Source organism: Hibiscus syriacus, unplaced genomic scaffold (assembly GCF_006381635.1).
Source record: "Hibiscus syriacus cultivar Baekdansim isolate YM2019G1 unplaced genomic scaffold, ASM638163v2 tig00002511_pilon, whole genome shotgun sequence".
Lineage (NCBI taxonomy): Eukaryota > Viridiplantae > Streptophyta > Magnoliopsida > Malvales > Malvaceae > Hibiscus > Hibiscus syriacus.
This window is the reverse complement of record NW_024061932.1, coordinates 4,131,538-4,145,732: the sequence shown is the minus strand read 5'-3', so window position 1 is coordinate 4,145,732 and position 14,195 is coordinate 4,131,538. Positions and strand designations below refer to the sequence as shown.

General features: G+C 36.3%; 1 protein-coding gene and 1 pseudogene across 1 annotated transcript; one reads left to right on the top strand and one right to left on the bottom strand.

Annotated features, from left to right (window-relative positions):
- The first annotated feature begins 8,632 nt into the window (after positions 1-8,632).
- LOC120146819 (protein RETICULATA-RELATED 3, chloroplastic-like) lies at positions 8,633-9,942 on the top strand. The gene has a single exon (XM_039160317.1). It carries the CDS (start codon positions 8,776-8,778, stop codon positions 9,808-9,810), a length of 1,035 nt encoding a protein of 344 aa, XP_039016248.1. The 5' UTR covers positions 8,633-8,775; the 3' UTR covers positions 9,811-9,942.
- Positions 9,943-10,476: 534 nt separating this feature from the next.
- Positions 10,477-13,217, bottom strand: LOC120146812 (annotated as a pseudogene).
- Between the last annotated feature and the right edge of the window lie 978 nt (positions 13,218-14,195).

Below are 14,195 nucleotides of genomic sequence, written 5' to 3'. Positions count from 1 at the left end.
TTATTTGAGGATGAAAAGTAGTACTGAAATTAACTTGAGTTCCCAAAGCTTTATGAACTTTGCTAAGTTCTTAAAGGAAGCTCATCTAGTTTTTAAAGACGGAGAATGAGAAAGAAAGGTAGATAACATTACTAACTTTAATATTGTTGAAGCTTAGAAAAACTATAACATTCTACACCGAAACTATATCCTTAATAGTTTACATGATTCACTATATTTGGTGTATAATATTTATGAAATGACTAAAAAATTATGGGAGACATTAGACCAAGAGTATAAATTCGAAGATGTTAGAGATAAAAAGTTTTGAATGACCAAGTTCTTGAATTATACTATGATTGATTCTAAACAAATAGTAAGTCAAGTAGAGGAATTTTAATTGATTGATCATGAAATTCTTGCTGAAAGAATAGTCATAAGTGAATCCTTCCAGACAACAACTATCATTGAAAATCTACCTTCCAGATGAAATGACTTCAAAAATTACTTGAAGAAAAAAAGGAAGAAATTAATAGTGGATGAACTAATTGTTAGACTTTGAATGGAAGAGGACAATAGATGTAATGCCCAAAAGCTCAATAAAAAATCTTTAAAAAGGATAAGAAAAGCATGATATAAGTCAAAGACTTCAAGAAGGGAAAACAACCTAAAAATAGGTCGTAGATATAACCTAAAGATGTAATTTCCAAGAAAGAGAAATTCCAAGGAAAATGCTACAATTATGGAAATGTGGGGCGCAAGTCCTCTAAATGGAGACATTCGGAGAAAACCAAAGCTTACGAGACCAATTTTATGGAAGAAATTACTAAGGGCATGGAGGACTTGGATCTATATATGTGATGTAATCACTAAAGTCAACTTGTTGACTCTAACCTAAGAGAATGGTGGCTCAACACTAAGCCACACGTCATATTTGTAGCGATAAGTACTCTTTTCTGAGTTGATACCCTGTGACAGTGAGGAAAAGCCTACATGGGTAATTTGTGACTTCCAAGATCAAGGGGATGGGTATTGTGGTCTTGAATATGACTTCTGATAAAGAACTCAAACTGCATAATGTAACGTATGTGTCAAACATATGGAAAAACCTTGTTTTTGGGACACTCTTAAGTGTTCACAGCTTTAAAATAGTATTTGAATCCCAAAAGCTACTTTTTCTAAGAGAATAATATTTATGGGTGGAGGATATATATTTAATGATATGTGGAATATTTATGAAAATTTTTTTGAAAAATTTCATGTGGCTTAGAAATGATATTAGAAAGGTTCTACAAGCCTTAGAAAAACTTTTGGGCCAATCTATAACTTTGTGAAAGTTGGGGACCAAATCGATAATTATGAAAAAATTGTGGAGTTTTGTATAGTTGTTTAATAATTGTTATACTATGCTAGAAATTACTATATGGGGGCTGAAATTGAAGTTAGAATGTGAAATTTAGCCATTTTGGAAAGTTGACAAAGTTTGAGTGCTAAATGGTAAACATTGAGAAAGTTAATGGATTAAATAGTAAATATGACATTGTTGAGGTATTTGGGCTGAGAGTTAAATGCTGGAAATTATCGGCCTTATTTGGGCCTTGAATTGAATAATTAACTACAAGAGCCCAATATGAATAAAAAAAAGTTAAGATGAATTTTAGAAGAATTCGAAAATAATAGTACTTTTGGAGTATTATTATTAAGTATGGAATGTTAGTAAGAATACTAACATGAATTTTATACTTGTATATGATTCGTATGGATGCTCGTGTAGATCGTGATTGAACTCATGATACGAGCAAAGTGAAAGGCAATGAAAAAGTTCAAGAATAATCAGATTTTGATAGTAAGGCATAATAGTGAGGCATATCATGTGAGTGCATTTATTATGTACTTATATGATTTGAGGACAACTTGCGATAAGTCAACCTCGAATGTTTTTATAAAAGCATATTTTACCGTATTTTGAAATATTTTTAAATGTTTATGAAAATGGTTTATGGTGATTTTAGGGTATAAATTGCCCTAAAATAGATGGATGGACTTTTATATTATTTTAACAGTTATCGATGTTTCAAAATAAATGTTTAATCTACGAATTTGATTTAAAGGTCTATTGTATGTGCATTGAGAGTCATAGGTGTATTTTAACATACTTGGAGTATGATGGTTATCGATCGATTTTGTTTAATACATATGTTGCATTTTCATATCAGTACCTTTGTGTACTTTCGACACTATGTGTACGTGCATGGTTTCATAATGAGTTTGTGAATTACCATTTCGATATATTAGTATAGTGTCATTGTTACTACAGTACCTTTACTTTCGTTTAGCACTTATGTGCAACTCATGTGCCTTGCATTCTCATTTGACATACATTGGGCTATGAATGAATACTTTTGAATATATTGATTGATAGGTATGTTAGGCATATTAAACATTGTTTCACAAGTTATTTGACGGAAACTTAGCTTATCAAGTCAGTTTTTATGTGTTTATGTATTTTATACGATAAATCATATTTTGATTTTATAATGGTTTACTCATGTTATTAAAATGCCTTATTTGTTTTATTATGCCTCATTAAATGAATACTTAGCGTGTGATGATTTTCATGCTTAGGTTTAGTGTACGAAACGGAGTGAGGAATGCAGTTGATATCATCTGTCAAGGGTTGTCTCATCAGTAACAGTATGACATCTCTAGATGTTTATTTTGATATTAGTAGTTGGCATGTACTTAGATATGTTGTGATGCTCTAGTTGGCATGTACTTAGATATGTTGTGATGCTCTTATAAGATACTTGGTATTTGGTTGTAGTATTATATTACGTTTGAACTTAAACTATTGTTTAATAGATTTTTAAACATTATTTTATATATTAGTAGTTGAAGAACGTTTTATTAACTATATTATTAAATCATTTATTTAAAGAGACAAAATTTTATTGGTTTTCAAGTATGAAAATGTTTTATAAGTCATGTGACATTTGTGACTCGTGTACGGGAACATATACGGGAAATGAGTGTTACACATAACTTATGTGGAGATAGAAATCTTGTGATACTTGGCTTTCGGAAGGTGATCAAAACACTAAGTATTTTCACAGTCGGGCCCTAATTCGAAGGAAGTCAATTGCATATAATCCCTCCGGTTGAACAATAGGAACTGGTGCATGAAGATGATTCTCTACAGGATGAAGCTACCATCTTTTTCTCTAATCTTTATCGGGATGATGGCCATCGTACTGGATCCTTTCCGATTAGGAAGGTCGTCCCTTTTCTTTTGGATTCTGACACCCAATTTTTAAATGCTCCTGTGACCATTCATGAAATTCGCATTTCCATGTTTGAAATGGGGCCTTTGAAGTCTACTGTGGCAGATGGTATGAACGTCATTCTGTATCAAAGCCAGTGGCACACTGTCGGTCCGTCAATTTGAATGTGGGTCAAGGACATCTTCAAAGGTAAACCGTTTGAGTCGGATGTTTATAAAGCCATGATTGTCCTCATTCCCAAAAGGATGAATCCAGAGTCCTTCACTGTTTTTCGTTGGATTAGCCTTTGCATTGTCCTGTATAAGCTAGTCATGGAGGTCATTACCAATACACTCAAACTCATATTTCCGAAGATCATTGCGCAAAATCAAGTGAGCTTTATTGCGGGCCAAAGCATAAATGAAATCCTTATAGTGGCTCAAGAAGTCATTCATTCGATGAGGAAAAAGAAAGGGAAAACTCACTAGATGACGATCAAAGTGGACTAAGAGAGAGTGTATGATCGGGTAGCTTAGGATTTTTTTCTCTGACTCCCTCGAGGATATAGGATTCCCACTTCGGCTGCATCGCCTCATAATGCATGCCATTACTACTTCCAGCTTTCAGATCCTCTGGAATGGCTTTCTTTCTCCGAGTTTAAACCCATGAGATGCATTAGACAGGGGTGTCCGCTTTCCCCCTATCTTTTCGTTCTTTTCACGGAACGCCTGCCAAAGTATTCAATATGCCCTTAACTTGGACCTTCGGGAACCCATGTTTCTGTCTAAAGGTGGCCCTAAGTTGTCTCACTCATTCTTTGCTGTCGATTTCCTCTTGTTCTGTAAGGGGGCTAGCAATCAAACAACCACTACCCGTGCTATTCTTAACCAATTTAGCAGATTTTTGGGTCATAAAGTCAACTCTAGTAAGACTAAAGTTTTCTTTTCCAATAATACTCTGAATGTTCTTGCTAATAATATCTGCTCTTTGTTGGGATTCCAACGTTCCTTTAATTTAGGGAATTATCTGGGTATGCCTCTCTTTCACAGTCGCATGTATGTTCCAAATCATTGTGGATAAAGTTCATGCTAAGTTGAATAATTTGATGGCCTGTAAGTTTTCATTGCTGGGGTGTATTACCCTGGCCAAGTCCATTCTGATGACTATCCCGAATTATTTTTTGCAAACGGTGCCCATCCCCAAATGAATTTGTGAGAAAATTGAGAAGATTAGTCGTCACTTTATTTGGGGCGGAACTGAGGATCATCTGAAGTTATCGCTTGTCAGATGGAAGACCTGTAGACAACCCATGCAGGTTTGGGGTTAAGTCCTCTTCAAACCCAGAATTTCTGATAAAGCTTGGTTGTAATCTTCTGACCCATCCCGAAGCCCTTTGGGTCAAGGTTTGCCGCTCCAAATACAAAATCAATTCTCAGTTTCTGACCCATCTCAACTCGAGAAGCTGCTCCTTTATGTGGTGATCCTTCTCCAAAGTGTGGTGTTTTGTTCACAATAATGTTTGTTGATCTTCAGGTAACAGAAAAAATACCAATTTTTGGATTGGCATCTCATTATTGATCCAGGCACTAAAGTAAGTGAGTATGTCAACATGGAAGGTCACCAGAATTTAGATCAATTGATTCCTACCCTTGATGAGGGCATTATCCGGGAGATCATTGTTATCAGGGTTTTAAATAGCAGAACGAAAGCGCTATTGCAGTCATTATTTCGCGGTAGCGCCGTCTTCTGAAACCGATATTATTCAAAAAATGATGTGACGTTGGATTCACACCAATAACGGCTGATAGCGGCCGCAACTTAAGATAACGACCTGTTATTCCCGTTATTTTTCATTACATCAAGTCAACATCAAACTCAAAATAAAAATTCAAATTTTCTCTCAAATTTCATAGTCCAAACTCAATAAAACAAATTCAGGAAAAAGTCTCCCTTTGAGGATAAGTACCTGGTTATTTTATCTTTCTTCTTACTTTTCTTTTGGTGTAACATACAGCAGCAAAATAAGGTTTTTTGGGTATTTTTGGTAAGAATCAAGCTAGCAAGCAAAGAAAATTTAACAACATGAAAAATAAAGAAGAAAAGGGACGAATTTTAACCAAAATAACCCTCTATTTTTCACAATATTTGCTCTGTGTTTCTGCCTCTCCTCTCACTCATGCACGATACTGAAGACGAAGAAGAGATTTAATAATTTATTAGTTATATTTTATGTTTTAAATAATTATTTTTTTACTTTTAATATCTTAGGTATGGACCAAAACAAACCCAACAATAAGTTAATTAATTTTTTACTTTTTAATGTTTTGGATTTGAACCAAAACAGACCTAATAAATTAATTAATTTTGTAATTTGATACTTTTTTTTACTTATGTTATACGTTTTTTTAAAATAAATAATGGGTTATTTTTAATTTTATAAGTTTTTAGTTATAATATGTTGATTTTGGTAAGTAAATAATAACAAGTAATTTATTTTTATCTATTTTATTTTTTAGAGTTTTTCCTATGTTGATAGTCTTATTTCTTTTAAATAATAATGTATTCACAATGTTATTATTAATTAATTATCTTATTCTATCACTGAGTTTAATATTTGATTAAACTATATTATATATATATATTATTTTTGTTTAGAAAACATTCTAAAAATCGTTGAAAATGACTCTTTAAAATTATAATTATAATTATTATTGTTTAGGATAAGTCATGCGAATTTTAAAAAAATTTACGATCGCGACACCCGCGGTGACCGTAATGACATCCGTTATATTCGCAACCGCGATAAAAGCGACACAACCGAAAACGCTGTTGCGAACGCTATTTAAATCCCTTATTGTTATCCCTCTCCCATCAGTGGTACAGAAACTGATCAACATGTCTGACTCTGGAAGACCTCCGGAATTTGCTCAGTTAAGAAGACCTATCACGTGCTTCATGGCGAAGAGTGGGACTAGCATGATAACCAGGGTCAGCCCTGGGCCGGGGCAGGAGGGGCGCCCGCCCAGGGCCCATAATATTTTCCATAGTGACTATTAATTTAAAACTATATTTTGTAGTAGCAATATTCTGTTAAACAATTGATTCAGACAAACAGCACTTACTTGACGCTAAATAAAAAAATAAATAAAGATTCATTTCTTTTATTTCGTCCCGGGCCAAAAAATAAAGAACATAAATAGGGGCCAAAAACTACCCAGGACCGGTTCTGATGATAATGTGTGGCAGTTGGCCTGGAATATCAGTGGGCCATAAAGGATTAGGACTTTTATTTGGCTCGTCTTGAGGAACAAGTTCATAACCAACTTAGAGAGAACCAGGTGGGGCATCTCGTCGGATCCTAGCTGCCTGGCTTGTGGTGGCAGTGAAGAGAGAGTCCTTCATATCCTTAGGGACTGCATTACCGTTAAAACCATTTGGACGCATCTGCTATCGAATCAAAGAACCGGAAGTTTCTTTTCCCTTTCCATTTGTGATTGGTTGATTTATAACTTGAACAATGATGCAGGAATTGACGGTGGGACTTACAAATGGAAACATATGTTTGGTAGTATAATCTGGAAAATCTGAAAGCAATGTTGCGAACTTACCCTCAATGGCGTGAGTGGATCTTCGGAAGCAGTGATCCATGGTGCTCATGCCTGGGCAGAGTCCATTGTTTCCAGATCGAGGAGTAGCCTTCATACTTAAAGTGGGAGAATTAAAAACCAAGTGTGGAAACCGTCGGATGCAGAAACGCTTAAATTGAATACTGATGGCTCGTTGAAACAAAACTCCATGGAGGGGGTGAGTGGTAGTCTCATCCAAAACCATAATGGAGATTGGATTGTGGGATATAGTTGAACTTTAAGGACTGTTGGACGACCTCCAGTTAGCTTGGAATTATGGCGCTCGACGCGTTGTGGTGGAGATGGACAATGCTGATGCAATCAAACTGGTTACCATACCTAGTCAAAGTAACAAACCGACAATCATAAGGAGGATCCTGAAGTTCCTGGATCAAAGCTGGTTGGTCGAGTTCGCTCTCATTTCCCAGGAAGCTAATGGCACAGTTGATGCTCTAGCTCACTATGGCCACGCAACGAGAGTAAGGCTCTCAGAATGCACAACCTTCTGATTATATTCTAAAATCTTTTCAAGTGGACAAAAGGCTTGTAGAAGGATCACCGATAACTGCTAAGTTTTTCCTACCTTTGTCACACAAAAGAATAACACTTTTTGAACACCTATATGTTCAATTGGTACCATTTTTATCTTTCTCACGTATACTTAATACAATATTTTTTATTTTCGCCCATGTAGTAGATGAGTCATCCTTAAGTCATTCCAATACATTGATTAAGCTGGAAATAATTTCATGGACTCTAACTTTCGTATTGCTTTATTTAATATATTGATTAAGTTGAAAATAACAAAATTTTAAAAAAAGGATATTTTGGACCAAGTATATTTGATTGGTTAGTTGTTATCTTTGTTTCCTTTTTTTTCATGCCTAAAATAATAAATTCCTTAATCACTAATGTCGTTAGTTTCATGCCTAAAATAAATATGGGTAAACTTTATGATTGATCACTTTTGTTTTAATTTTATATATTTTTCCTCATTAAATTTAAAAAATATAATATTTGAATCACTTTTTTTATTTAATTAAGATATTGTCACTTTGATTTAATTTCCTCACTTTTTCTCACTAATAGTAATCAAAGTTTCAGTGATTAAACATTTAAAATTTAATAAGGCTAGTAATTACGTCTTAATTAAATATAAATGAACATGACCACATTTTAATAAAATAAAAACAAAAGTGATTAGATATTATTTTTTTAATTCAATGAGAAAAGTATACAAAATTTAAACTAAAATGATCATACCCAATAAATAATTAGAATAATGATAAATCGTTATAATTAAAGGAGGTAAAAAAGGAACATTAAGGATGGCAATGGGATGGGTTGGATTGGATTTTTGGTCAACCTAATTCGAAAAATATATGTCCTCCAATCGATTTCGACATATACCAAATTTTTAGATTATAAATTCAATCTAATACGATCTGACACGCTATACAAAATGACTTAATTTAAAAAAATAATAGATAGAATGATATTATAACAATTACCTTTAAATTTATTTAAAGAAATTACACTATTATTCAAGGTTGGGTCGAAACAAAAAAATTTCCCCTTCCATTCAAACTTGACCCAACTCGATAACACCCCTTTAAAAAAATTTGATCTGATCGATCCAAAGTCATTTTAAATAAATAAAGAACCCTAAGGAACATAGTTATGGTTGTCCCCATAGGAAAACAAAAACAGATTAGACTCTTTAGGGTTTCATTCGTTGTTTTGTTTGTTTATAGGCTTAAGAGGTCTATGCCCACACTCTACGTCTCTCTCTGTATAAATTCTCATTTCATCACTTTCCTCCAAACCTTTCCCTTTTCGCAGCTGATCTGCAAATATTTGTCATATTACCTTCCTTGGACTCCAGTTTGATCAGATTATTGGATTCATCCATGCATCAGATGGCTGCCCTATCTCCGCATCGTTTCTCCGTGCTCACCGCCCCATCATCTCCTAACCACACCTGCCGTCTCAATCCACCTTCACCCAACGTTCTTTCATTCCCTTTAAATCAACCCATTCCTTCTAACCACACCAAGCTTTCTTTCTCCAAACTCCACGTTTTATGCGCCATCGGAGGAGGCGATGGGAACGACGGTTTTGGTCGCACCGGAGGCGGTGGAGGTGGTAGAGGAGATGGCGATGATTCCGATTCCAAGGATCGATCGTCGGATGTTTTTGGCTTTCTGGGTCTTTTACTAACTGGATGGAGAGACAGGGTCGCGGCGGATCCGCAGTTCCCGTTCAAGGTGTTAATGGAAGAGTTGGTGGGCGTCACCGCTTGTGTCGTCGGCGACATGGCTTCACGGCCTAATTTCGGTCTCAACGAGCTCGACTTCGTTTTCTCGACGCTCGTCGTGGGTTCCATCATGAATTTCACCATCATGTATCTCTTAGCGCCCAAAGCCTCTGCTTCATCATCGAGTCTTCCTTCCATCTTCGCAAATTGTCCGCAGAGTCACATGTTCGAACCCGGCGGTTATACCTTGATGAGCCGTTTAGGGACGGCGGTGTTCAAAGGGGCGGTGTTTGCTGCCGTTGGATTCGGTGCAGGCCTCGTCGGGACCGCCATCTCAAACGGGCTGATCAAGCTGAGGAAGAAAATAGATCCCACTTTTGAAACGCCCAACAAACCTCCGCCGACGTTGTTGAACGCCGTTACCTGGGCGGCTCACATGGGCACCAGCAGCAATTTGAGGTATCAAACCTTGAATGGGATCGAGTTTCTATTGGAAAAGGGAGTTCCGCCCGTGGTGTTCAAGTCTTCCGTGGTGGTTTTGAGATGCTTGAATAACGTGATCGGAGGGATGTCGTTTGTGATATTGGCGAGGATGACGGGGTCGCAGAGTGTGGCGGAGAAGCCGGCGATGGCGGAGATCGGATCTGTTGCCTCCGAGAAGGAGAAGTTGGGTGGGGGTTGGTGGTGACAATTTGGAGAAATGTAATCAGTCGACTTCAAAGTGATTTTTTATGTTTGGGTTTTTATTGTTGTTGTCTTGTAATAAGATCGCCTGGAATGTAAATCAACTTGTTTTCGATCAAAAGTTGTTTTTACCTCACGCAAGTTAGGTTAATCAATTAGGGTAGGAGCTCAGTTTGAGTATTCTTGAGTTTTGAAATGTTTAAAATTGAGTTTGATTAATTTACGAGTTTAAAATCGTTAAATTTAATTTAAATTTAAATAAAAATTTAAATTCGAATCAAATTTTAAAAAAAATCTTAAATTTGAATTCTTCTTAAATTTAATTCAATTGAAAACTTGGTTTAAATTTGTACTCTGAATTTGATCCTAGATTTAAGTGCATAAATTTTTTACATTATAATTTAAATATATATATATATATTGATATTTTTAATAATTTAATTTTAAAAAATAAATTATTAATATATTATTTTTTGAATTTTTTGTGAATTTTTTGAAGTCAAATATCAAATAGTTAATTTAAATTCATTTACAATTTAAATTGAATCTATTTAAATCAAATATTAATTAAACTTTAATCAAATTAAACTCAAATAATTTACAATTTATACATGTTACTTAGGCCAGAAATTGCAAAGTGCAAATAATCATGCAAGTTGGTGCCTGTGCCTAAAAGCATACAAGTTTATATAGCCTGCCGTTACAAAACAAAAGCAGCGCTCACATTCCTCTTATGTAGCGGTTATGAGCTTGTTCTGTTCCAAAGGTTGCCTTTATTTGTAACGTTGTAGTCTATTCCCGCCAATATCGATCCTATTGCAGAAATCGGGCCTACAAACCCTATAAGAGGAGCCGCTACAAGAGAGCCATGCCAACTGTCCGTAGCTCCGAATACGCAGCTGGCTACTGGCACACCACTAGGAACCCCGTGAAGGGAGACCGGAAGAACCATGTGCCGGCCTAGTCCATAAGCTTTCGGTGCTGCAACTCCTAGCGCAAGCCCCTCAGCCAGTGCATGGAAAGCCACTGCTCCACATGCTAAAAATGCAGATCCTGCCACTGCTGGTAGGTTATTTGAAGTTCTTTTGGTACACAGAATCTTCAAAATACTAGAGCTTGAGAAATGGACAACTACAACGCCTAGGGTGAGCAGTAACGTAAGCGGGAAGAATCCCATCTTCAACGAGACAAGTAGTTGTAGTGGTCGCCAAGCACCGAGGATAAAGGCAACGCCGGATGCATCTCCCATGAGAAGGGCATGCTTAAGTCGGAAAGCAAGAGCAAATGAAACCAGAGCAAGGCCACCAAGTAAAGGTCCGACACCGAAAAGTAATGAAACAAAGAAGCCAGAAGCATCCTCGGAACTGGACATTTGAAATAAACAAAAAGGTTATATAACTACATCAACATTAGGATAAAGAATAGTCGTACATTCTTCTCGAAAAACCATGGTTCGGTTAACTCACCTGTAATCACGACTAAAGTTCTGAAACAAAACGCTTAGTGCTTCCATGAATGCTACCGAAAGTGTAGCTGCCGATGCCACATGAGTTGGCGAAGCTTCCTATCGAAAGGGGAGAGGGAAGATATCATGTCTCTAGAACAGAGAAGAAATCTCAAAAGAATAAAATAACATAAACAATGGTGATGGTCAATCAAGATTTATCTCTTCCAATTTTCATTTTGATGTTCGAATAAAAGTTTTTATCTAGCATTTTATGATTTGCACGAAAGAGCAGCCGAAGCAGATGGAAGGAGTAGTTAGCATAGCTTGGTAAGTTCTTTAAATTATGAACCACTCTAGACATCATAAATTTGAATCAAGATGTTCTTGTAGAATACTGCAATTGGAAAATCATTATTCTTGAAGCTTCGAAAAGTATTTTAACTGCAATAAGCACACACCTTAATTGCATCAGTGAAAACCTCGGCAACCACCATCCAGATCATACATCCGGCAGCGAAACCAGTACAAAAGGGCAGGACTTTATTAAATGCGTCAACACATATGAAAGAAGGAGCTGCTACAATGGGCTGCCAAGAAATTTAAAAAAATATGTTAAGGGAATAAACAAGCAATTAATAAGAATGGGATTGCATATAAATTACTTGAATAAGAACAGAAGTTTGTGATTGATTTCAGGACCAATAATCTGAACCTTATTAATATATGATTTTCACTTCTTTTGTCAATTTCAACAGATGACACCAAGATACAGTCATATACTATTTTACTTTTCTAGCTTAGAATTCTTTCCTTTGATACAGACAGATATGCTCAAAGCCAGACAAACAGCATTACACGATAGACACCTGCAGTAAGGATGGAATTACTCTCCATAGCATAGCATTCTGCGGAGAAACACCCCTCAATGCAAGCACCATGCTCACGGCCAATCCCTCTGGTATATTATGTACCGCTATGGCCATAGTCACCAAAAGGCCTTGAGTATATAACATTTTGAGCCGGCAAAGGAAACTCTGACACCAGAGCCGTCCCCAAATGAATGGAGGGTCATAATTCCAATGACAAGAACAGCTGTAGTTGCATCTGCTCCTTTTATGTCGAGATGCTTACTTCCCCATAGTGTTCAAGAAACTGAAACACAAAAACATGCGAAAAAATATAGACGCTAAAATTCCGTACGAGAGCAAAGACGCCAGAAGATTACAAGTTAAAAGTGAGCATTTTGTACAGCAGGCAACATCAAAAGGCTTAAACTCTCGGCAGAGCCAACAACGGCTCTTTATGAGAGCCCAGGTAATATCCTAATTCTATAATGACTGTCGATCATACATAAAAACTGATACGAGTCAAAACATCACCTCCTTACACAGCAAAATAAAAAAGCCACCTGCCAAAATCCCAACCACAACCCAGGATCCAGCACTATGTTCTTGCCCTTCCCTTATAAGATCAAAACTTGCAGCCAACATGACACCGGCAGCCATTCCGTTGCATATGCCAGCCCACTCAGGATCGAGCTCCACAAAGAAAAACGGAAGTGCACCTAAACCACTTGCTGCAGCCATTGCTAATGTAAACAATACAATCGTGGACACGGAAACCCTATCGTAAACCCTCTTCCAGTCACTCATTTCATTGTCAATGTCCTCAAAACTTATGACCCTCTGTACTAGTGCCACCTACAACATAGTTCCCTGGAATTCTGTGTGGAACTCTTACCGTTTGCAAAATTTCACTTAGATCATCTCTATAATGCATTCCAGGAACACCACAACGAATAACAAAAAGAGGAACATGTGTTTGAAATCGAATTGCATTGCTTTCATTTCCTCAGAAATTTATCAGCATTGATGAAAAACTTATTAATTAAACAAAATTCCCCCTGCCAGGAATCCAGAAAAACCGGCCCTCGAAGCCGGCCCTGCAGTATGTTAGGAAACACACCTGAGCCATATAAGGTTCAAATTAGGAGCAATGTCAAAACATGACATGATAAGAGTCATTTGAGGCTTTGGTAATGAAAACAATCAGAAATAAACTACCAAAAAGAACAATATCTTTCCAATAATTTAGAGGCTAAAAATGAAGATTTTATGATCATAAAGAAACATTACATCCTCGTATGAAACAATCAACCTGATGATCATTTCAACATGTCATCAAATTCCCAATGCAAAAAATCCCAACAACAAAAACAATTACTAATTGATAATGTGAACAGGGATTTAAATGGCGGTATGCTATCGGAATGGCGGCCTTTATAAATCCGCAATGACCACAATTGCACCCGATATTGCTGCAATTGCGATATAGGCATCCGAAAACATGACCACACCCTTAATTTAAATCCCTAAATGTGAAGAATAGAAGACCCAGACATGAAACAAGATCCTTAAGAATACCAAGTTCCCCAGATATAAAAATGGTGGAAATAGAAACCCACAATTTTGCAAAAATAAAGAAAAATGCAGAATCGATAGATGAATTAATAATAAAATAAAGAAAGAAACTTGCCTAACTGCAGCTGGGGGAGGGGGTCCAAAAGATGTTGAAAAACAAAGAAAGGAAGGATATTTTCAAGTAAAGGAATTGAATTTGTTAGAGCCCCTATCCCTGTGAATAAGGGGCAGGCAGGAAGAGTCAAGAGACGATGAGAGTCTCTGTACTTATCATGCAAGGGAAAGGAATGCATTGGTAGGAATATAATTGCCATTAATAACTCCATTAAATTAAGTAAATACAAATTTAAGCATTAGATGCTCAAATCAAACGAATGGAAACAACAATGAAGAATGTGTGCACGTTATGTTTCTATGGTTGATTTGGCAGTGGCTGATGGCTGATGCATTCCCAAAATCGGCAGTGTTTACTTGGTGGAAAGCAATCTTCAAAATATATGGTTTTGTTGGTACTTCAATTTA

What these genes read in the sequence shown, in the direction of transcription:
- LOC120146819 (XM_039160317.1), top strand. Translation starts at nt 8,776, where the DNA reads ATGCATCAGATGGCTGCCCTATCTCCGCATCGTTTCTCCGTGCTCACC.